At 54.4% G+C, this 23,827-nt stretch overlaps 4 protein-coding genes across 10 annotated transcripts in view; 2 read left to right on the forward strand and 2 right to left on the reverse strand.

Moving 5' to 3' along the window:
• Positions 1-1,009, reverse strand: part of PPCDC (phosphopantothenoylcysteine decarboxylase) — a 29,541-nt gene extending 28,532 nt beyond the window's left edge. For all 6 annotated transcript variants that reach the window (XR_004242762.1, XM_032122662.1, XM_032122663.1 and 3 more), the window contains exon 1: positions 768-1,009. The gene's annotated coding sequence lies outside the window, so the exon portion shown is untranslated. The remainder of the gene's footprint in view (positions 1-767) is intronic.
• Positions 1,010-2,253: 1,244 nt separating this feature from the next.
• SCAMP5 (secretory carrier membrane protein 5) lies at positions 2,254-9,548 on the reverse strand. Of its 2 annotated transcripts, none has more exons than XM_032123117.1 (7): positions 9,414-9,548; positions 7,772-7,848; positions 7,373-7,501; positions 5,547-5,703; positions 4,793-4,894; positions 4,515-4,632; positions 2,254-4,405 (listed from the first exon to the last, which is right to left on the reverse strand). In XM_032123117.1, the coding sequence occupies exons 2-7, from the start codon at positions 7,776-7,778 to the stop codon at positions 4,211-4,213; spliced, it is 708 nt and encodes a 235-aa protein (XP_031979008.1). In that variant the 5' UTR covers positions 7,779-7,848; positions 9,414-9,548; the 3' UTR covers positions 2,254-4,210. The 2 variants fall into 2 exon arrangements, with proteins under 2 accessions (XP_031979008.1, XP_031979009.1); XM_032123118.1 differs by lacking the exon at positions 9,414-9,548 and adding an exon at positions 9,169-9,239.
• Positions 9,549-15,363: 5,815 nt separating this feature from the next.
• On the forward strand, positions 15,364-18,110 carry RPP25 (ribonuclease P and MRP subunit p25). Its single transcript, XM_032123108.1, has one exon. The coding sequence runs from the start codon at positions 15,757-15,759 to the stop codon at positions 16,378-16,380; it is 624 nt and encodes a 207-aa protein (XP_031978999.1). The 5' UTR covers positions 15,364-15,756; the 3' UTR covers positions 16,381-18,110.
• A 636-nt stretch (positions 18,111-18,746) lies between these two features.
• On the forward strand, positions 18,747-23,758 carry LOC116450523 (cytochrome c oxidase subunit 5A, mitochondrial). Its single transcript, XM_032123107.1, has 5 exons — positions 18,747-19,062; positions 21,830-21,946; positions 22,490-22,611; positions 22,998-23,120; positions 23,595-23,758. The coding sequence occupies exons 1-4, from the start codon at positions 18,762-18,764 to the stop codon at positions 23,109-23,111; spliced, it is 654 nt and encodes a 217-aa protein (XP_031978998.1). The 5' UTR covers positions 18,747-18,761; the 3' UTR covers positions 23,112-23,120; positions 23,595-23,758.
• The last annotated feature ends 69 nt before the right edge of the window (positions 23,759-23,827 follow it).

Here is a 23,827-nt window from a genome sequence, read left to right on the forward strand (position 1 = left end):
TTAACTGGGATCCTCGATGGGTGTGCAGCAATTCCCTGGAATTCTGCCCCCCTGACCCAGCACAGACATCCCTTCTAACCCTTCACAACACCAGCACGGTCTTCTTCCACGCTGTGCTCAGAAGGAACGTGTTTAACTCCAACCCCAAAGGTTTCTCAGCGTGTTTAAAAAATAACGCTGCCAGTATAAAAGCCCAATTTCAGCTCTGCTGATTAGCAAGGGTAATTAAGAGGTGAGGAAACGCAGCAGCACATTGGCTGAGAGATTTTAATGCTAACACCATGCTTCGCATATTTATCTATATCTAATTAAAAGCAGAAAATGATTATTTATAAATAATTAAAATTATTATCTACTTCAAGCATCCTTAGGATGTTTCCAAAACGCCCCTTAGCGATTCCTAAACGACAATTAATTCTGCCAAAGCATCCACAAATTAAAGCCTGGGTGTTAAAATGTGAAGTTTTAAGCAGGAAACTTTCAAAATGCTTATAAGTGATAAAATATTGACAAAAGGGAGGATAAAAATGGTAGAATTATAAAGCAATTATTAAAACGGTAAAATAATGTTAAATACGTAAGATAACGGTAAAAACGGTAAAATAGTAAAAATTTTTAAATGTTGCAAATTAAAAAATAATGGCAAAAACCAGCAAAACGGTGGTAAAAATGATAAAATAACGGCAAAGGATTATAATAAAAGCTGTATATGTAACAATATATGGAATATAACGATTAATAAGTGCTGGGCCGCGCTTTCCTCTTACCCAAACACAGCTGTGGGGAAGCAGCCACTACAAAACAAGCAATTGACAGGCCCTTAAGGGTTAATTGAATCGACTTTTAATGCGGTAGTGATGCTGAAAACGGCTCCAAAAGGCCGCACAACAGCACCGCGAAACCCCGGGGGCTCCCAGAACGCAGCAAACAGCGCTCCAAGACGGGCCGAGGCAGGGCCGTGAGGGCCGCGGGCTCCGGGCGGCAGCGGGGCCGCGGCCGGCGGGCGGAGCGGAAGCCGCGGGGGGTGCCGGGAGCTGCTCGCGCCCTCGGCGCTGATTGGTGCGAGCTGCTCGCGCCCTCGGCGCTGATTGGTGAGTGCTGCTCGCGCCCGCGGCGCTGATTGGTGAGTGCTGCTCGCGCCCGCGGCGCTGATTGGTGCGGGGAGCGCGCGCCCGCGCAGCGGGCGGGAGGAAGGGGTGTCATGGCGGCCCCTCACGGCCCGGCCCCAGCTTATGGCGGCTGCGCTGCCACCCGGGAGGGCTCTGTGCCCCAGTCGTGCTCACGCGAGGGATCTCGCCAAGGGCAGGCGCGCGGCTTCAGGCTGCTCAGGAAGTAGTCTAAACGGGGATTCTGGCTCATGGCAAGGTTTAGGAACGTAACAAAGGGCAACAAAACTCGGCGTAGAAGGCGTGTGGGGCACAGGGTCGAAGAGAGGGTCTGAGGGCCCCTCAAGTGACAGGGTGATATGTGAGCCCAGGAAATTGTTACAGACCAGGAGTGACACCTTTCCTATGAGATTCAGGGCAGCCACACAGAGCTGGCAGGGGAAAGTGGGTTAAAGGACTGAGTATTTATTGTCTGAGGCACAGACAGGACAAGGAGGAATGGCTTCCCATGCCAGAGGGGCAGGGTTAGATGGGATATTGGGAAGGAATTGTTCCCTGGGAGGGTGGGCAGGCCCTGGCACAGGGTGCCCAGAGCAGCTGTGGCTGCCCCTGGATCCCTGGCAGTGTCCAAGGCCAGGTTGGACAGGGCTTGGAGCAAGCTGGGATAGCAGAAGGTGTCCCTGCTGGATGAGCTGTAAGGTCCCTTCCAACCCAAATGATTCCGTGATTATGTGGGCACGACAGATGGGGGGCAGCACGTGGTCCCCAGCCCTCTGCCGATACAGCTCAAATGCAGCAGTTATTTGGACATCCCTCTGATACTGGCTACGAACAAGCAGCAGGGAAGGCTGAGAGCTCTGCTTTGCCGACTGCAGGACGTGGAAAGTGACAGGGAGACCTCAGGAAAACCCCAGGTGTGTTCTATCCCAAGATACCTCTTGCCCAGCAGCAGGAACACCCCACCTTTCCCACCCCGTGGGCTTCAGGAGCACCACGCTTTGATCACAACCACATCAGCCCCACCTGGAGCAGGGACAGCTTACAAATAACCAAGGTGAGAACAGGGGGTCGAGTTTCCCACCTGGCTGGAGCCACAGGGGCAGCATTTCAGCGCTTACACACTCAGGAGACACATTGGAGAGGAGGGTTAGGTGCTGAAGCAATGCCTGTTAGTTACAGCTCATTACAGTTATTATTGATGCATCTTATTGTCAATGCCAAAGGTGAAGTCACTTAAACCATCATTTCTCAGACACAGATGACAGAGCACATGGTTTGGCAGAGTAAGTTTTAGGCGAGCTAGAAATGGATTGCACAATATTTAAACCTGATTAAGTACATAATAGGCTTAGCAAAGGATTACTTTTCTCCTGACATTTTATACATAAATATATACACACACACACAGACAGGCATTTTATCAGTAGCTGCATTTTAGTCTGGTCAAGAGACAACTGCCTATTGCAGAATGACTGGAGTGATACCCTTAAAAAGGAAACTAGGTGTGCTTTGCTGGAGAAGGTCCTTTTTGGGGTGATTCTCAGGGGTAGGGGTCACATCCAAGCATCACTGGAGGGCTGGAAGGGACAGGTAAGGGCTGAGACTTGCACAGTCCTGGCTGGTGGCACACTGAGCTCCTTCCCTGTGCCAGGCAGGAGGTACTGGAGCCAAGGGGCTGGACTGGATTCTGTTTGGGCTGCTTTTCGAGGACTTGGAGAAAAATTTGGCTTATTTAAAGTGCATTTAGAGTTGAAAAGCATCTCGGAGAAGTAGCTTTCCCTACTCCTGCCCTGCAGCATCCATCCCATTTATGCTCCCACTCATCATCTTTTCCAGGGTGTGCCAGTCACCTTCCCCCAGTGGTGTTAGTCTGAGCTCAGCTGCCTCCTGCTAGGGTGCAGGATCATTATTTAATGTCCAACATCCCCAAATTGGGCAGGGATTCGGGCCTGACAGGGATTTCTACACCAGGAAAATACACGGCCACATCTCACCACGCTTTTTAGGAGCGCAGGTGAGCAGGAGTCCTTCCCTCCAGCCTGGAGGTTTCCTTAAGAGCCTTAAATTAGCACAAACCTCCAAAGCTAACAGGGACAAACCTTGGCCTGGCTATTTCCATGATCAGGGAGACTGCTTGGATGTGCTGGGATAGGGGGTGGCAAGATTTGACCCGCAGCCTTGCCCAAGAGTAGGTCCTCTGAGGAACGCTCTGCCGCTTTAACAGCTGCTTTTCAAAACAGAAGCCTTTAAAAAAAACAGACTCAGGATGCAGAATCTGGAATGGGATGGTTGTATCCCGCAGGGAAAACCTGTCCTTGCTCCCCAACACACACACACGCACACACACACTGGTCCTCCACGTCAAAGTGTAAACTACTCACTTACAACACCACACACTGAGAGAAGTTGTAGATCCTGAGCCAGGGTGTAGATTAGGAATCTCTTGGCTTCCAGCATATCAACAGCAGGATTGAGGGTTTCTTTTTCTTTTTTTCCCTTTTTTTTTCTTTTTTTTTTTAAATGCTAAATCAGCCAGCCACCTGCTAGTTAAAAACCAAAAGAAAAAAGGAGAATTCCCAGGATTGCTTGCCCTTGCTGAGACAGTGGCAAGTGGCTGGACACTACCAGCTGAAAGAGAAAACTCACACACGTCAAAAACCCGTGGTTCAGGGCTTATTCCAAGAAGGAAGATGGGTGCTGGTTGCTGTTTTTCCCTTTTTGGGGGTGTGGGGGGGCTTTTGGCTGATGAGGTTCTAACATACACCTATCACCATAGTAATTAAAAAACCACCACCGTACACTATTCCACAGGGAAAAAGAAGACACGTGAACGGACACTGACTACCACGCACAACAAGAGCCCTGCAGGTCAACTCACGGCCTCTTCAGAATGAAAAAGAAAGGAGAAAAGAAGAGCTCAAGACGAGAAAAAAAAAGAAAAAAAAGAAAGGAAAAATCCCAAAGGGTCTCGTTACAAAGACGGGAAAAGAACCACCATTATGGTACACTCCGACTTTCTGAGATAGCTGCAGAAACTCAGCTCAGCCTTCCTCCTCCCTTTTCCCCCCCAGCTCTTCCTCCCGAGGACAGAGTCCCGCTGCTGCTCACATCTCGTTGGAGTAGGTGTAGTTGGGGGTGGCCGAGTACTGCGTCTCGTGCTGCATCATCGCGCCCTGCGCCGCCCCCATGGCCGCGTTCTGGGCCGCCTGCTGCACGTGGGGGTTCTTCCAGGCCCCCGTGGTCCACTCCTCCTGCGCTTTGCTGAAGCTCCCGCCGCTGCCCCGGTAAAACTTGTGCACCTGCAGGGAAAATCCAGAGGGGCTGAGCGCCTGCAGCCGGCACAGAGCTGCCAGGGTGGTGGCGAGGGCCACCCAAAGCAATGTGGAACCCCGGTTTTTCCTGCCGTACCATGGTGAGAGCAATGAAGGAGAAGACTGCCATGGCCGTGAAGAGCACGGTGGGGATCAGCATCACCACAGCCGAGCCCACGTTGGTCCCAAAGAAGGAAATCGCTGCGATCCAGCCACTGCAAGGAGATGGAAACAACCGGTTCGTTCACCAGCTTTCCTAAAGTGCCAGCAGCCCCCCCAGCTCCTCAAACCATCTTCCCCAAGGAGAGAACCAGTAAGGAGGCTAAAACACCACGGTGACCACCCTTGTACCCAACAGGGCCGCATTTTCCTTACCAGACCCCCCATCCAGGGATCCCCACTGCCTGGATGATGCTGATCACCAGCTGGGCCATGAACGTGAAGAAGAAGGCCATGAAGCTGAAGGAGCTGTCTGTCCTGCAAGAGAAGGCTCAGTCACTCCTGCACCTCCATCCCCGCTGCACTCCAGGGGAAGGGAGATGCTCCTACGTATCAGAGCTGGCTGTGGTTTAGCAGGAGGGTGATGAAAAGCAAAATTAAAGGCGAAGGAGAAACTGCAAGAGGCTGAAAGTGGTCAAAGGGCACCTGGGAAAGGCATGGGGCACCAGACCCTCCCCACAGCTCAGTCAGCTGGGCTTGAGGACATCTGTGTTGGGACACAGCTCTCGGCTCACACCACCCCATGTGGGGAATAAATACACCCTCAGTTCTCTAGATTTGGGGATTGACCTCAGCACCATGGGTAATCCATACCAACACCTCAAGGACTCGTGGGAAAATATAAAAGATGCTTCAGGGATGAGAGGGAAAGTGGCATCTCAACTGCATCCTCACCACTGTCCCCCACCGCTGCACAGAGGCACACGGAGAGTGTCCTTACATCGCCTGATTGGGGGTTTGGCCCCCAGGAAATCCCAAACACTCTGGTTTTGAAGGTTACAAAGTCAAGCTAAAGGGCTGCACAGAAAGGAATTCCCCCAGTTAGTCAGGCAATGCCCCAAGCTAAACACTGACCGTTTACGAAGGAAAACAAGGCAAAAAGAAGCCAGGCTCAGGTGCGACCACTTACTTGAAAGCTTTGTAAATAGGTCTAAACCAGCAGACATAGGAGCAGGGCGTAAAGAGAATGAGCCAGAGAATTGCCAGTCCAAAATTTACAGCTCCGCCGCCTCCAATGAGCCACGCGAGGCAGCCCACGAGATTCACCGCCAAGGTGATGCTGTTCACTGCAAACACACACACACAGAGCAGAGTAGCGCGGACGCAAGGGTGGCACTGACACACCAAGGACCCCGACCCCAGGGTGGCGGCCTCAGGGTCTTGCCCTAGGTGGACTTCCCTTAAATTAAGCTGGGAGCACATTCCCAGGCTGGCTGGGCCAAAGGGGGCCAGGCCTCAGCTGAGTAACAGGAGGAATATCAATGTATCACTCAGAGTTTTAATTCCCTAAGCAGTTCCAGGGCTCTGAAGATTGGCAGGAGTCACATCCTCCCGCTCCTGTTGAGCCGGGACACGTTTCCACTAACAGGAGGAAACTGGAGGAATCGTGGTGAAGTTTTTTGCTTGCTCCAGATACATCTTTGCTGAAGGAGCTTGTGCAGGAGCTCCCCGAGCACCACTGAGAGCCAAAATCCTAAACTCCTGACCCTGCCTTGTCAGTTCAGGGGGTGACACATTACCCTCGCCCACCCCTGCTTGGGATCAGGCCACACAAGGGCTCCGACTATGAATCCCAGCTCAGCAGACACAGGACAAAGCAGAGAAGGCTCAGCTGCATTCTGACGCCTCTGAGTTCGGAGAATGATTCATTATTTCGACGAGAACGAAAGCCCTCCCACCGCCGCCTGCCTGAGAGCTGCAGCTGGCAAGGGAAGGAGCTCAGCTGCCCGGGCTGCCCTAAAGGACACGGAGGGACCTTCCAGCCACTCTGTGCTGGGTGTCTGAGGGGCTGTTGGGGAGAAAATGACCAGAGAGGAGCTCCGGAGGCAGAAACCAAGGGACAGCAACTGGCTGTGGAGCAAGGACCAAGCTCTGTTACATTGAGGAAGAACAGCCTGGTTGGGATGGGGAAGGAATTGAACACCCCCAAGAGAGCTTCCCTGGGGAAGCACAGCTTTTTTCCTGCCACTCCTTAAACACGCTAACCCTCCTGACATGATGAAGCTACCCCAGGGTCACCTTCCTGACGGGACACAGCCCCAGGGATGCCAGCCTGGGGCCATGCCAAAAGCAGGAACACACAACCTCTCTGGTGTTAGCTCAGCTCCTCCTAACCTGCCTCCAAAGCACAAGGCTCTCCCTGGGCACTGATGCTTCCAAAGTTCAGGGGAAATAAATGCCTGATAAGGAACTAAGTTCTTCTAAAAAGAAATTAAATGCTGGTGCACAGCTGAGCTGTGCATGTTTCCACTTATGTTGGAGTGTGACCTCTGGCTCTATTCCCTGCCCAGGGTTGGTGAAGAAGAGAGATCCAGGACAGTCTGAAGAGCTGGAAGCTGGTGACAGCTCTGTTAGCACAGCACGGCACACAGAGGCATGCAAGAGGAACAGGCAAGCTCCGGGAAGCCTCAAGCTCCACGTTTTGGGGAGCAGGCACACCAGCCCTCCAGTCTGAGCCGTCTCCTCCTTACAGCAGGACATCAACATCACCACCAATGGCCCTGGGACACTGAGCCAGCTCCACAGCTCCATCCTGGAGGCTGGAAGGGCTGGGATCCATGGGATGCTGCAGCCCACCTCTCATTCCTGAGTTTTAACAGGAGACACCAAGGCCTGGAGGGGGAGAAGGGCTTCCCCTGACCTTGCCCTGCCCTTTCAGCTGGTGGCTCCCAGCGGAGCAGCAGCTTTGGAGAGGCAAACAAATCCCACTGGAGCCATTCCCACCCAGCTACTCACGCATCCAGAGGTAGTAAAGCCGCTTGGCCATGGTCCGGTGCTGCGGCGGAATCTCCGCATCGAAGTCCTGGTAGAAACATGGCTTCAGGGGGATGAACTTGGGCAGGGGAGGGAAGTTGTTCACCTTTTCTGCAAGGAAAAGTTTCACTGGCATCAGGCACTGCCCAGAGCTGAACAAAAGCCAAGGGGCTTCCTAAATAGCCCCAAGAACTGACAAGGTTTACACAAAAGTTAAGGATTTCCCATGGAAACCGCCACCAACCCACCCCAAAGGATCAAATCCAGCTCTCACTGGCCACACAGATCCTGCAGCCAAGGACACCCACCACTCCACTGGCGACTAACAAGGTGACATTATGGCCAGTAAAGCCCATGATGGTCTTCAGAGCCCCCCTGTACCTGCCATGCCAGCACACGCTCAGTCTCTCTGCTCCTCAGGAAAAATACTTGGGAAAAACGTGGGAGCTTTAGCAAAGCTGGAGGAGAAAGAGAGAAAATGTGATTGAAGTGGTCAGGGACCTCTGCAAAAGCCTTCACCTTCCCCCCTTGTTCCAAAACAACTCAAGGACAGCAGTTTGCTTCACTTCTGTGACACTCTGGACTGTCACACATCCAGGCTGGCACCTGGCTGGCAGCGCGATAAATCCTGGCTCCTCTGGCTCAGGCTTATGTACCAGTTAAGGAGGAAGATTACGAGAGGATCCAGTGATGTGGGGCCTCCCACTCCCAACTGACCTACATCCAGGACAGGGCCAGGTAGGACAGTAGGGAAAGGAGGTGGCTGTGGGCAGTTTGAAACCCTCAATTTCATTACTTGGCCCCAGAAGAACTCTTTAAACATTTTTATTACTATTGCTGAATTCTAGCACAGGGGACTGACTACCTGGCTGCCTCGTAGCTGCCATCTCTGCAAGCCCAAGCCAAAAACAAGGCCAAAAAGGGAGCAGGGAAATCAGAGCAGAGAAATCAGCTGGAAAAAAAAATAAATCAGTGGCGATTGTCACTAATGAGTCACTTGAGTGCCTGGCTTAACAATTACTCATGTCATTTGGCACCTCATTCCAGAGCATGGAGGTGGGAAAGGGGGGAACTCAGCATCCCAGGACCATCCCAGACGATTCCATGCTCAGCTCTGTGCCAGAAGTGAAAATTAAGGCAAATTAAAGCAAAAATTAAGACCTGAGGTTTTAAATAGAAGTGTGAAGATGGCGTATCCCCACCTGCCTGCAGGTTTTGCCCTCTCCCAGTCATCCAGGCAGAGCTGGCAGCAGCCAACCCATTTCCCAGCACACAGGGTCCCGGCAGTTGGTGCCTGGGGCTCCCGGGAGGATTTGGGGGGCTCTTTCTAGGGGTCTTTTCCCACCATTCAGCGCCAAAGACACAGGCCAGGCACCCGCCGGCAGCCCCCGAACGCTTCCATCCTGCCGGTGCTACAAAGACGAGCCCCTCGGGCGCGGTGACGTTCCCCCGGCCGCCCCTAGCCCGTGTGCCGGCAGCGGGGTCACACGGCCAGGCGCCCCCCGACCCGACACCTGCGCCACCTGGGGCGAAAACACCGCGATGTGGATAAATCGGGTGGGTTTTTTGCAAAATTAGGGATATGGTGGAGGGGTTGGAATATGGTGGAGTGGATGGGAAAGGGGGGGGGGGGCTCATCACATGGGTGATGGCACCGAGAAGAAACCCCTCTGGTGCGTGGGGTGGGTTTGGGGAGGGCAGGCAGGGCTCGGCCTCGCCGTGGATCGCTGCCCGTGCGTTTCCACGCGTGAAGGGCTGCGTGCCCCACGCATCCTCACCTCAAAGCCGGCGCAGCCTCCCAGCAGCGGCCTGGATCGGGGAGAAGGGCGGCCCAACCCCCGCTCGGTCCCCGGTGCACCCACGCGTGTGCAGGGTCACCGCGGCTGCCCCCACGCCGCGCATCCCCCCCCGCAACTGGGGTGCGGAGCGGGAGGTGGGTGCAAAGGGCGGTCAGCCCCCTCGGGGGCAGCGTCCAGCGCCCTCACCCCGAGGCATTTCCCTTCTTCACAGCCCCGGCACTCACCACGTGATGTGACCCGTCCCGTCCCGTCCGGTCCCTGGCGGGTGGCGGCGGCCGCCCGCCCGCCCGGTGCTGCTCCTGCCGCAGCGACCGCGCTCTCGCGAGACTGCGGCGCCGCCGCCGCCCGGGCCATGGGCTGCGCCGGGATCTCGCGAGAGCGCCCGCCGCTGTCCAGGGTCCTGTTGCCCCCGGACGGAGGGGCGGGGCCGAGTGGAAGGGGCGGGGCCTACACTGGGGGCTCTATGGGGCTGGGGGCTCTATGGGGCTGGGGGCTCTATGGGGCTGGGGGGGCTCTATGGGGCTGGGGGCTCTATGGGGCTGGGAGTGCTCTATGGGGCTGGGGGCTCTATGGGGCTGGGGGCTCTATGGGGCTGGGAGTGCTCTGTGGGGCTGGGAGTGCTCTGTGGGGCTGGGGGCTCTATGGGGCTGGGAGTGCTCTGTGGGGCTGGGGGCTCCATGGGGCTGGGAGTGCTCTGTGGGGCTGGGAGTGCTCTATGGGTCTGGGGGCTCCATGGGGCTGGGAGTGCTCTGTGGGGCTGGGAGTGCTCTATGGGTCTGGGGGCTCCATGGGGCTGGGAGTGCTCTGTGGGGCTGGGAGTGCTCTGTGGGGCTGGGGGCTCTATGGGGCTGGGAGGGCTCTATGGGGCTGGGGGCTCCATGGGGCTGGGGGCTCTATGGGGCTGGGAGGGCTCTATGGGGCTGGGGGCTCCATGGGGCTGGGGGCTCTATGGGGCTGGGGGCTCCATGGGGCTGGGGGCTCCATGGGGCTGGGAGTGCTCTGTGGGGCTGGGAGTGCTCTGTGGGGCTGGGGGCTCCGTGGGGCTGGAGGCTCTATGGGGCTGGGAGGGCTCTATGGGGCTGGGGGCTCTATGGGGCTGGGGGCTCCATGGGGCTGGGAGTGCTCTGTGGGGCTGGGAGTGCTCTATGGGGCTGGGAGGGCTCCATGGGGCTGGGGGCTCTATGGGGCTGGGGGCTCTATGGGGCTGGGAGTGCTCTATGGGGCTGGGAGGGCTCCATGGGGCTGGGGGCTCTATGGGGCTGGGGGCTCTATGGGGCTGGGAGTGCTCTATGGGGCTTGGGGGGTTTTAGAGGGATGGGATTCTGTGGGGCAGCGGTGCAGCAACCCCTACCCAGGGCATGGCAAGCACTATGTGTATAGAAGACCGCCCTCTGTAGGGCAGGAGCTCTGGGGAACAGCCCCTGGGAGGGCACACAGGCTCCCTGTATCCAGGAGGCAATGAGAAGCCAGCAGGTCCCACCAGCAGGGCCAAGTTTGGGGTACTCCATGTACCATTCTGGTAGCAGTAATTAATTAATGGCTTGCATTAAGGGCAGAGGATATATCGATTGCTTTTGCCAGCGATGCCAAGGTTAGGATGCAGAGGGCACAGGAAGGGACTAGATTGATTCACAGATGGGACAGGGATCAAAAGCTCCTAGAGGGGATATAAATCCCAAGTCAGCCTGAGGACCCCATAGGTTGTGTCCTTTGTCCTCAAAGTCATCACACAATGGAGTTCTGTGCACACCACTTGGACCTCCTGCCATAGTGCTTGTGAGAATATCAGTGGAGTGTTATGAAAATTACTTTATTTGACAACCAAATCTTCCTCCCTTCCCAGAGTCCAACCTCGAGGGTCATGGAGGGGCAGCAAGGACAACATCCCACCATGGGAAGATATGAACAGCTGGGCAAGGAAGCAGCCAAATCTCTTTACACCAGTGAGTCCTGGTGGCCAAACCCCCTCGGCAGGAGCACAACATTGCTGTGGGGATGCAAGGAAGGAAACCTGGCAGGAACAGGGAAAATGCCTGCTTCACAGATGGTAAAATAAAGGGAAGCAGGAAAACCAGCGTGCCACAGATGACCCCATAGCAGGGGGCCCAGCTGTCCACCCTGATCCTTTCTGCGTCTTGGACCCTGAGCTGTTCCCATAGAGAGCAGAGACCCCTGCACATCCAGCTCCATGCCCTGCCCAGCAGCAGGGAAGGAAAGGGAGGAGGGGATGGGGTAATGGATTCCCTCTCCTGCCAAGCACTGGGGCTGCTCGGAGCCTTGGAGAGCTGCTTGAGGTCTGCCTGTGGGCACTGAGCACCCTGGAGATTTGGGGCTGATTTCTTGTCCCTTATTTCCTATCTTTTGAGCATTCTCTCACCTAAATTTCCTCTTCACCTGCATCTCTGCTGCCTCAGGTCCCCCAGCACCTTCCCATCCCACTGAGGCTTCAGGACTGGTCACCTACAGAGCTAATCCTTGCCCTCCGCACTACCACATTCCTGTCTGCCTGCAGGTTTCCCAGTCGGGGATATTCAGGAATCAAATGGATGTGTGCTCCCCTCCTTCACAGGGATTGCCTGGAGAGCCAAGGGATAGCAGAGGGAAGAGCCTCCCTGCCCATCCCACACTCCATAAGCAGGGCAGGCTGAGGAGGATGGGCAGGTCCAAAGAAAAGGCTGGATCAAGCAGCAAATTCCCAGCAAGGAAACAGGCTCAAAAACAAGGAAATCAATCCACAGGTCCAGTTTAGGGTCAGTCTGTAGGTTGGAGTCCAGACCAGCTGCAGCTGACCCAGAGAGCAGTCCTGACACAGCTCAGATTAGGACCAAGATCCCTGGGTTGAGCTTAAAAAGAGCTCCTGGGCCACAGGCAGGGTGTGGGTGGGGGTCCCAGGTGGGGTTGGTGAGGAACATTCAGGTTTATTAATGCCCTCAGGGTCCTTACAATATCTCTCTGCTCATCATGCTGGAGCTCTGCAAAGGGATTTGTCTTATGAAAGGGATTTTTCCCTTTTCTTTTACTGTTGGGCTATTCAAAATGAGGATTATCTTGAGCTCTGTAATTTTCTGCTTACCGTAGGGATAAGGACTCAGCCAGCAGGGAGCTCCAAGGGTTCCTCTGGCATTTTGATAGCCCCTGCACCCTGGGGTGCATCATCAGGGGGCTGCTCCTGGGAAGCAGCAGCTCCAGGACCCTGGTTAGGATTGGGGCAGGGGATCCCTGCAGCTGTGGCATCCTGGGGGTCCCTCTGTACCCCTTCTGCCGGGGTTACAATCAGCCCTGGCATCAGCCTGCTGCCGAGTGCAACGTGATGAGAGAGGCTGAGACCTGAGCCGGGCCGATGTGACGCAGAGATGGGCGATGGCACCGAGACTTTCCTTGTATCGGATGCTTCCACTTTCCATCCTGTTCCTGAGCAGGGCCACCTTGGATGAAAGAAAATATAGAGAGGGCAGGTGGAGGACAGGGGGCTCGGGTTACTGCTCCTCTCCAGCTGCCCTGATTGCCATTAGGAATATGTTTCTGGAGTTTTTTTCCCCACTTTTCCAGGTTTGGCTGGGCTCCATGCCGTGCTCAGCAGCCCTCTCCATTCTTGCCACCACCAGCTCTCCTCTTGGCTGCTGTCCCAAATAGCTCTTCCAGTCTCACACCTCCTGTGGGGTTGTGACCAGGCAAAAGGGTCCTGCAGGGATTTGCAACTCCTCTGGCATGGGGTTGGGATGGCACTGGGAGGCTCAGAGAGAAAGTGTAATGGGAAAAGGGAAGAAGAAACCACTCCGTGGGTCCCACTGGAACCAGAGTGGCTGCTCAGGAAGGACAGACGGACAATACTCAGGGTGTAATTCCTTTACTCTTATTTTTTCACCATTCCTGCCTTTCTCGTTTGCTGCTTCTTCATTTTAAAGGACTCCCCATCCTCCTTTCCAGTTTTTGTTTGCCTGATCCCCCACGGCTGGAGCTGTCTGTGCCTTTGTCCCCCCATCCCTGCTTTTCCTCTCCCACCCTGCTGAGCTCATTTCAGCTATTCCTTGGCTTGGAGTAACCCATCCACTCTGTTGTCCTCCAACAAATAAGCTGACAGGCTAATGAATGGCTTCGGATGGTAATTAGCAACGGAGTTGCTAATAATGAATTTCATTTACATTTTAAGTGCTGCAGAGGGAAAATAAGCCCCTGTCATTAATGGCCCCCCTGCTCCCAGCACAGCCTTGCCCTTGGGGGGGAGCGCACCCTCTGGAAGCCTTTCCGTGATTGCATCTCTCCCGCCTCCATTTCGGAAGCTGCGATAAGCAGAGTTCGTTAAGCAGCAATTAGAGACGGGGGAGAAGCTGCTGCCGCTTCCATCATCCGATGGTGGGGAAGCGCCACGATGCCATGGAAAATGGGCCATGGGAGGCAGGAGCTGGTTCTGGGCCAGGAAAGAAGGGCTGGATGGTTCAGCCAGCACCAGGGATTCACGTGGCTTGCCCAGAGCCTTGGAGCTGTCAGCCCTCCATGTCCATGTCACCCTCCCAGGGTACCTGGATAATGACCCTGAGGGATTTCTCAGTCGCTAAAATCCTTCCCGATTATTTCCCCAGGGGTTTAGCACATTTTGAAGGCAGGAATTTCCCTGACGTGTTTAATCCATCCCTGCCTGCCTGAGGAAGGAGCCAAGTGCCTTCTGCAAGGATGCCATAAAGTGTTGTCAATGGAAAGATGGAGAAATGTCATTGTTTTGTCTTGCAGTGAGGAATCCACGGTGGGAGCACAGGGAATAGGTATGCTCACTACTGCAGAGCACCAGAAGGGACTTAGGAATGCTCAAAGCCTGGATCTGGTGCTGGGAGTGAGCCTGGGAGCGCTGCCTGCGCTGCCTCAGTTTCCCTCTCTGTGCCCAAGGGGCCTCAGGGAGGGTTAGATGGATTGGGAAACAATGCTCTGCATCTCCTGTGGTTTTCCAGCACACTGCTGATAGATGGAGGATCCCATCCCATCCCACCCCATCCCATCCCATCCCATCCCATCCCATCCCACTGCCCGCAGACCCCCTGCCCCAGACCCCAATCCAGTGGTTGGATCAGGGGGTGTCCCATATCCACCCCCAGAAAGCTGCTTTGGGGACCACGGGGATGTGGGATTCACCCCGGATGGGATGTGACAGCCACATCCTGCCTTCACCTCCACGGACATGGGATCGATTGATTTATTTATTCATGTATCTTTGCAAGCCCTGCTCCAAGTGAAACCAATCCAGGGGCCTCCAGAGGCCGATAAGATTTGACTGCAAGTCAATACTCACATGTCTTTCCACTGTGCAATGATCCCCCGGCCGGCAGGGCGGGAGGGGACAGGCAGGTGACAGGGGCGGGCAGAGGGCCAGCCTGGGGCAGGGATGTCGCCTCTGCCCCGGGAAGGGATTGGGGGCAGGAAGGGGACATCTCGTGGCCTGCAACAGGGATTTTCTGGAATTGATTGCCAGTACATGTAATGGTGAGCCCACAGTGGGCAGCTCCTCATTGGGGATGTGGAGATGAGTGAGGGACAGGGACTGGGGGAGCAGCGGGGAGAGGGAGGGATGGGGAAGGAGGAGGAGCGGGGGAGAGAAAGAGAAATCGCCCGTGAAAACCAGCTCTGCCACGGCATCTGCTCCTCAGAGCTTTGGGAATTGAGAGATTTTCCTGCCAGCAGAGCCAGGGCTGAGGACGCAGGGTGTTGGGGGGAGCAGAGCCCTGGCACACTCGATGCATGCCCGGCTGCGATGCCATCTGCCAGGCTTTCTCCTGGCTGTGGGTCCCAGTGGCTTCTCTGATGGCTAATAAGGGTTGAGCTCAGGCTCCAAAGTACTTCCCGAAGTACCTGCTGCATCTCTGCACCATCCCTGTGCACAGCATGGCTGGGATTCCTCATTCCTCTGGGAATGCTGCAGGGCAGGCAGGCAGGGTGACATTTGCAGTTAGCAGTGGGTGTCCTTGAGAGGAGCGAGCGCCGAGAGAACGGACCAGGTTCTCTTTAAGGGGGCAGGACTTTGGGAACATCATGAAGGCAAGAGTGAGCTTCTCCCTCTGCCTTCCACCCTCCCCTCCTTCCCTTCCCTTCCCTGTTCCAGGACAGAGACCTGGGTTCCCTGCCCTCCCCTTTGCCTGGCAGGGATGAAGGCAGGAGCTGGGTGCTGGCATGGGCGGCTGAGCAGGGGAGGAGGAGGAGGGGAGGAAGGGGAGGGAGAGGGGGAGGATCTGCTAATTACACAGAACAGCTCTGGGGGCTGCTGAAGTCCAGAATGAAGCAAAGAGCAGCAGAAGCGAGTGCTGCAGTGGGAGCGCAGGAGCCCAAGCATCACCGAGAGCTGGAGCCGGCTGTTATCCCTGCTGGGAGCAACTGGGAGCACCCAGGGGATCCTGCAGCCCTGTCTCCCACAGAAGACAGCCTCTGGCACTGCCACCAAGCCCACTGCCAGCCTCCGGAGAGCCGAGGGGAAGGGGCTGGTGGTTGCAGGACGCAGGGCTGGGCTGGAGGGCAGCAAGGTCAGCCCTGCCATGGTCCCGGGGGGCTAGGAGCCTGTGTGGATCCACCAGGAAGAGGTGAAGGATGGCTGCTGAAGGAGGGAGAGCCAAGCCCGTCGCCCAGTCCAGGATGGAGAACTTCCGAAAGGTGAGGACCTCTGAGGAGGAGATGCCATTGCCCTTCCCAGACCTGCCCCCGGACGTGGTGGAGATGAAAGTGAAGGAGGGCAGCAAGATCAGGAACCTGATGAACTTCGCCATGGCCCAGATGGAGCTGAAGGGCAGACGGCAGATTGTGTTCAGCGGCTGCGGCAGGGCAGTCACCAAGACCATCACCTGCGTGGAGATCATGAAGCGCAAGCTGGGAGGGCTCCACCAGGTCACCAAGGTACGCTACAAAACCGTGCTGGAGGTCTGGGAGAACCAGGACCCGCCGCCCGACGGCCCTGCCCAGAACCTGACTGTCCACAAGAACGTCCCCTCCATCTGCATCCTGCTCTCCCGAGACCCCCTGGATCCCAACCAGACGGGATACCAGCCCCCGGAGCCCCGGCACGAGGCGGGAGAAGACACATTGGGATCCTCTGCCAAGGGGCTGAAGCGGCCATTGCCGCCTCCCCACGAGGAGCTGCTGCCCAAGAAGCTGCAGGTACAGGTGTCTGACAGCCCCAGGGGCTTGGGGACCACCACTGGCCAGCTGGACCACTGACCCCACCGCCTCCACCCCACCAGCCAGGTATTGAGGCAGGAATATACACTCTTTCTGGGGTCACCAGTGGGCTGCAGGCTCCCCCTGACCTGTCCCCACTTGCTGCTCCTTGACCCTTGTGGACGGGAGAGATTGGCGTGAGGGTTAAAGGGTTAAACCCACCATCTCTTGGTTATGGATTGAAGCAGGTGAGGATGTGGGGGGGAGCTGGTGACCTCTAATTCAGCCACCCAGGGACACCGTGACCACTAGCCACATCCTGCAGCGACTCTCACGGAGCCAGAGCAGCTGAGGGGTGCCAGACCATCACCACCGCTCCCCACTGCAATGCCTCATCCTTCAGGAGAGACGGGTTTGCCCCAAGCTTGTTGGAATGAAACCTTCTTCATCAAACCCGTTGCTGAGAAGATGTCAGGGTTATTAATGCCGGGCTCGGCATCCCACGGGGCTGTGATTCATCCCAAAAAACCACCCAAACAAGCACAGGGGTTGCTCCCTCCCTGCGCCCACAGAGCCAAGCACTGCACTGTGCTGCCTGCCTGTGGGACAGCACAAGGAAATAAAACAACCCACATCGGATACTCTGGTCTGGAGTCGGGGGAAACCATGGTGTGGGGGGCTGGGGGCAGCGGGAGCGTTGGACGGGTGGTTGCTGTGACTGGATGCAGTGCTCAGCACAGGATGAGGAGGTTTGGGGGTCATGCCTTGGCTGCAGAGCTCTTTGGAGCAAAATCCCTGCTACTTCCAGGGGGTAAAGGGAAATGAATGGACAATAAAAGCTCTTTAGAAATAGTTGAGATATGTCTACGGGAAAACGGGGGGACCATCTTGGCTGCTGGCCGTGGCACGGATCAGCACAGTGAAGGCTGCTGCCAACCCAGGACAAGGGGAGCCAGCCAAACTCTGTCCCTTGGAAGAACGGGATTGGGGTCTCCTGTGCCGGCACAGCAGCACCCGGCAAAACCCCAGTTCCAGCAGGGGCAGGGGAGATTTGGGGGATGGGTTATGAGATGCCAAGCCCTGATCCGCCTGGTTCCCTCAGCCCGGCGCCCAGGGGCACTGCGGGATGAATCAATCGGTATTAAGGAGCAAACCCTTCCTAAAACCCATGTATGAGGGATTCTCTGGCTGCAGCTGCCTTATCTCCCTGCCTCACTCCTGCTCTCCAGGGACAGCCAGCATTCCCTCTTTGTCAAGGGCTTGCTTGGCTGGGAGCGGGAATGAAAGGAGAGGAGGAGGAGGAGGAAGCAAGGTCTGTTTTGTGTAGCAATGACCTTATTATCTCCCTCAGCAGGCAGCTGCTCCTCGGGCCAGAGGCTTGTGCTTATCTGCCCTGCTGCAGATTGATTCCCTTCACTTGAACATTAATTTCCAACTGTTTTTTTTATGTTAATGATCTTTTTTTTTTGTGGGTTTGGGGCTGGGAAAGCTTTGGGCTCTGTCCCGTCCAGCTCTTCCCATTTCTTTCTCCAGCGCAGAACCCATTCAGGATCAACCCTTCACACCACACAGGAGCACCAGGTGCAGGCTCCTACCCCAAATACCTTAAAAATAACGAATAAAATTAATTAATAAACCTGTAATTAATAAATCCCTCTGTAAACACTCTAATCAGAGCCTGAAGACTGTGGGAGCCACACCGTTGAACACTAGCAGCCCTTCACTTCCAGTGCTGCCACTTCACATTTCTCTGAGCAGGGAAAAAAAATAAAAATCACTTATTTCTCCTCGTTTTTTTAATGTGCAAAATTCTTTTAATTGATTTCATAGGTAGGTCGTTTCCAATCACGGAGGCAGCACTGGGGATTTTACTCTCCTTGCTTTGCTGGCTGTGGACTGACGGCTTCCTGCATGAGAAAATAATGACTGTAGCCCAAAAAATTAAGTACTTAAAACAGCATGATGGTATCAGAGGACACGGCGATTGGAATAATCACGATGGTTTTGTGCGGCACTGCTGAGGCACAGCCCCAGGGACGATTTTTGGGGCGATTTCGTACCCGGGTCGGTGCGATGGTGGCTGAGGGCAGCAGCCCACGGTGTGGGGACAGGGACACTTTCAGACAGACGCGGAGCTGGCGGACGGGGCAGCTGAGTCTGTCTGAACCCACTCCTCTCACAGGGACCGAGTCGGGGGGGTGTCCATTGGTAGGGACGGAGAGGCTGCACTGGAACCACAGCTGCGTGGGCTCGGCTAAAAGGGGGCAGCAACAGCCAGAACCCCACCAAACCGAGCCCAAACTCCTCAAAAACGAGCCTGAACCCCTCAAAAACGAGCCCGATCACTCCCACAGCAGCCTTCTCTGCGCTGCTCGCTGAAGTGAGGGACTCCCCGTAGCCGCTCCCCTCACGCACAAAATGGCGGCCGGCCCCGCCCCAAGATGGCGGCGGTCCCGCCCCTCCGCGCCCCCAGCCCGTCCCCGCGGCCTCCCGCCCTCCCGCGCTGCCGGTCCGTCCCCGTCGCGCCGCCGTACCCGCCTCCGCGGCCCCCCCGGCCCTCACCTCCGTCCCTCCCTCCCGGTGCGGTGCGGGAGCCAGCGGCGCGCCCCCGGTGCCCGGTGCTGTCTCCCTCCCTCCCTCCCTCACTCCCCGCCGCCATGCTGGCCGCCAGCGCCTCTCTCCTCCGCCGCTGCGCTGTCTCCGGCCTCCGCTCTGCCGTCCGCCGGCCCGCCGGCCCAGCAGGTGAGCGGCCGCACGCGTTTCCGTCCCTCCCGCCGCGATGCCGCCGCGGTTCGCCCCCGGGGTCCCGGCCCGGTGCGGTGTGAGGCGGCGGGGCCCGGCGTGTCCTTGCGGTGACCCTGCGGCCTAGCGCGGGCCGCCCCCGCCGCTCCGGCCGCCGCCACCGGGTCCCCCTCGCCGGTACCGGCTCAGGGGGCACCGGGCACCTCCCGCGGCTGCAGCGGGGGGCGGCGGCGCTTTCTCTGCAGCCCCCGCCAAGGTGACATTGATGGAGGGCAGCGGTGACCTCCGCAGCACCGAGGCGCCGGCCACCCCCGGGCCTGCTCCAGCTCCGCTCCAGCCCTCACCATCCTAATTAACACCCCAATTAATTTTATTTATAATATTAACACCTTATTAACGCCCCAGTTAATAGGGAAAGGAGGAGGACTAGCCCGAGGCAGCGTGGTGTGATGGTGGCCAGGGCTGGAAGACAGAGACTGCAGAGAACGCACTGTCTGTGCATCGCAATTAATAGCTAATTAACTTCTGCATCACAGTTAATAGCTAATTAACGGACACTAATAATGCTTGGAGACTTGTGTGTGCCTCTGCTGCGGCACGTGTGAGTTAAAACAGCTGCCTTAGGGAGCCTGTCGCTGAGTCTTTTTAAGTAATAAGCACAGGATTTCCTAGATGCTGCGTAAAACCTTTGGTCTTTTGCTATTTTAAATCCACTGAAAGTCTTTGCTCGCTGCTGCTTTGAGCTGCTGAACCCCGGCTGCTTGTGGGCCTCATTTCCAGCAGGCTCTGTGATCTTCTTTTCCAAAGTCTTGTGTTACAAACGTCCCACTTAAAACTGCTGCAACCCTTTTGCTTTCAGGTGGCCTTGGGGGGGGTTGTGTTGCTGCAAAACCTTCCCTGTGTAGTCCCTGGGCTCCTCGTTCCCAGATTTTCAGTAAATTCATGTTTTTCTTCGTGTGTATTTTCGTTCTGTGCTCATTACCAGAGAAAACTGGCCAATTCCAGCCCTTGCAATGAAGGTTTAATATGTTTTTGTGTCATATTAGGTGATTTTAGGCTTCTCAGGCTCTTAATGCCTGTTGAGTTCACTTTAAAGTAAAGGTACTTGCCCTTTGTTCTTCCTTGAGTTGGGAATCTCTGCTTGGATAACACACACACATGTCATGTGTGTGACAGTGACCTTGATGGACCCCGCTGAAACTCAGGGCAGAGGGACTGTCAGAGTCCAGTCTCCAAACACAGATATAAACGTTCCTGTGGAAAACACAGGGTGCAAAAGAACCGTAGCAGCAATTGAAAAACACACCCTGGAAATCCAGAGTTTTAATTCTTCTGGTCTGTATTTGCCTCCTGCATCCAGGGAATGGTTTTGTTGAGGAAAGACTTCAGATTTTGACTTAAAGATGGAATTTGAGCATTTCACTTTAGGCTTTTATCCAGCTGAGATTTGCTGTAGGATTCTCCATGGGACTTTCTTTCTGTTTAGGAAAAGTAAGGATTCTCCTTCAACCAGCTGAAACCTGAAGGGTTTTCAGCAGTGTTCTGGGAGCAGGAGCGTTTACAGAGCCCTGCTCTTGCTCTGAGCTCAGCTGTGCAGGTGATTTATTGCAGAAAGCAGGGTCAGAGGTCTGCTTTGGAGCTGGGGAAAGGAGGGGGAATTTCCCTACAGAAGCCAAAAGAGCATTTTAATTCTGGCTTGGCCTGTTATGTACTTTTCCATAGCTAAAATAAATAAAGCTATTTTTGTGCTTCCGTTGCATAAACCAGGATTGTAGCTGAAATGTTGGACCAGGTTAAATTTTGTTAAAAAAGCAGATTGCCTGCTAATTGGGCTGTCATTAATGAGACCAAAGAGAAGTGTATCAGCAAAAATACAACCCAGTTCTGGTTGGTTTTTTTTTTTTTTTAATAAAACTCCATAGTTGATCAGTGACAGTGGTTCATGCTGGGTTAAGAAAGAAAAAGTCAGGAGCTAAATTTGACTTCTGTGAAGCAGAGCTTTGAGCTCCAAGGTTGTATCTGATGGGCGACCTCTCTGCAAATATTAGTGGAGTGAGATTAGCAGTGGGGAAAGGAAACACCAGGCTTGTGGTCCTTTAGTTTAGTTCTCTTGGAGAAATGTTCCAACCTTTGTCGGGTAAAAAAAGACAAGTTCATCCAAAAAACCAGGAATTTGTGATAGTGCTGAGTGAAGAAATGAGTTAATAACCATATCAGACTAGTTTGTGCATTAGCATGCAATCTGCTTTGGTGATTAATTATCAAAAATTAATGCAGTTGCAGCCCTGAGATCCAGGAGTTTTCTCTTGGATAGACACAGAGTGACCATTTTTTTTCCTCCTCCAGCCCTTCTGTTGGAGGGAATATTTCTCATCCCTTTGCTTTTGAGAGCCTTTGTAGGAATTGCATGGAATTTTGTTGATGAAGGATGTGCATGTTGAAGCTTCTCTGGCTCACTTGGCCTTACAGAATACCAGAAAACCTCTTAAGGACTGGTATCCAGAGTTGATTTTTGTGTGTGTTACTCCTGCTCTGACCAGTGCTCTGGGAACACTTTGGAAGTCTGATGTGCGAAAAAACAGACACTTTGCCACAACACAAACCATGGTATTTAATAACTTACATCCACCCAGTGCTCATCCAGGACTGATCCAGAGCGACTGTAACAAGGGAAATCCGTATTTTATGGCTTCTGGCTTCTTGGTCAGGACTAAAGTAGTGTTACTTCCCCTTTGCTCCAAGTTTGTTCCTTTTTTTCTGGATTCAGCTGTGCTTCCTGCCCGCTGCTACTCTCACGGGTCACAAGAGTCAGATGAAGAATTCGATGCTCGCTGGGTGACGTATTTCAACAAGCCAGATATTGATGCCTGGGAGCTCAGGAAAGGTACGTTGAAGAACAGGGAAGCGTAACCTGCAGTAAATACAAGTTTTGTGAACAGAAATAACAACTTTACTTGGCATTTTGCGGACTCCCAGTCCCTGAAAGTGTCCAAGGCCAGCTTGGACAGGACTTGGACTAACGTGCTCTCCAGGTTAACGAGGAGGTATCCCTGCCCATGACAGAATGGTGGACTAGATGATCTTTGAGGTTCCAACCCAAACTATTCCACGATTCTGTGATTTTAACACCTGGATGGGAGGGAGAGTAACGTTTGCTCCAAGGAGAGTGTGCTTGGGCTCTACTACGCTCATTTTTCTTCTGCCTTTGCAGTGGAGTTGCCAAGTTTTATTAAACTTCCCCAGTTAGGCCTTAAAAATGTGGTTGCATAAGCAGATAATTGGAGCCAGAGGATCATTCCAGCAGCACCTGGCTGACGAGGTGTTGGCTTTTTGTATCGGAGAGGAAGGGAATAGACAGCAAGGGGTTCCTTTTGAGGGCATGACAAGCTGGTTCCAAGTTCCCCATGTTGTTTCCTTGTCTCCACAGGCATAAACACACTGGTGAGTTATGACCTGGTCCCAGAGCCCAAAATCATCGACGCGGCTCTGAGGGCCTGCAGACGGTTAAATGACTTTGCCAGCGCTGTCCGCATCCTAGAAGTTGTAAAGGTGGGTGGAGCTGCTCTGTTCCCACAGCTAGAGCCTGGCAGCAGGGGAGTTTGCCCTGGCTTTTTCCTGCTGCAAAGGGAAACCACACTTTCCTGCTGTCAGAATCAATGGCTCTGTGATGAGCACGAAGCTTCCTGGCTTCCTGAGGGACTGAGTGCTGGGCTGGCTGGGAGCTGTAACTCAGAAAGCTGTCCTGGAAAACACCTTAAACCAGCTCCTTGAAACCTGAATCCAGCCTCCCCAGGGAGTTAAGAGAAGCCAGGGCTTTTATTTCAGCCCTAGAGGCCGGGAGCTCTGCTCTGCCACAAGCCAGGGCTGAGGTAGGAGGCTTTGGAGATATGCGTGTTGAAATAACTGAATTTTTTGGTTTTTGGGATTTTTTTCAGGACAAGGCAGGGCCCCACAAGGAAATCTATCCTTACGTTATCCAGGAGCTTAGACCAACTTTGAGTGAACTTGGAATCTCCACTCCAGAGGAACTGGGCCTGGACAAAGCATAAACCTTGTTGGTAAGGTTTGATGTTGCTTCCCAGACTCTTGGCATGGGACTCCTGTACCCCAAAACCCCTGGTAAGACAGGATAGGCAAGACCTAATGTGCTGTAATCCCAGACTAAAATTAAGCCCTAAATAAAAATTCTCATGGAAGTGAAGCCTCTTAGCTCAGTTTCCTTAGGAGATGACCAGTGTCATGTTCTTTTTTTAAATATTATGCTTAGAATAGAGGTACTGCATGTCAGACTGCTGCAAATAGTACTTGATTCTGGAACTCTTAAGTCCTGGGATACAGTGTCTCGGTGCCAGGGGTCTTGAATCAGCTGTGCTGGGAATGCAGTACCTGCATTTTTGAGCTGAGGGTCGTTAAAAAGGGCTTTGAGGGTAAGAGGGATGGGAATAACTCACTTGGGACCTCATGGAAACTTTGTGGAGATACTGGGCTGCTTCTTTAATGGCTTGTTTTTTTCCTGTCCTTTTCTATTCCAGGTGCATTACTCAAGCGTTTTACTGATGCTACCTGATTGTACACAGTCACCTGGAGAGACAAACCTTAAATCCTACCTGAAATAACTGCTTCCTTTATTGAGTCACAGTGTAAGAGCTGTGGAGTTGGGCCTAATAAAGGAAAAACGGGTTGGTTTGATGTGGTACCAGTGCCTCGTGTGGTTATTTCTTGTTGCTTTCATAGGGAAAAAGAAGGAACAACCAATAAACGTGCT

The sequence above is a fragment of the Corvus moneduloides genome, chromosome 13 (assembly GCF_009650955.1).
Source record: "Corvus moneduloides isolate bCorMon1 chromosome 13, bCorMon1.pri, whole genome shotgun sequence".
NCBI lineage: Eukaryota > Metazoa > Chordata > Aves > Passeriformes > Corvidae > Corvus > Corvus moneduloides.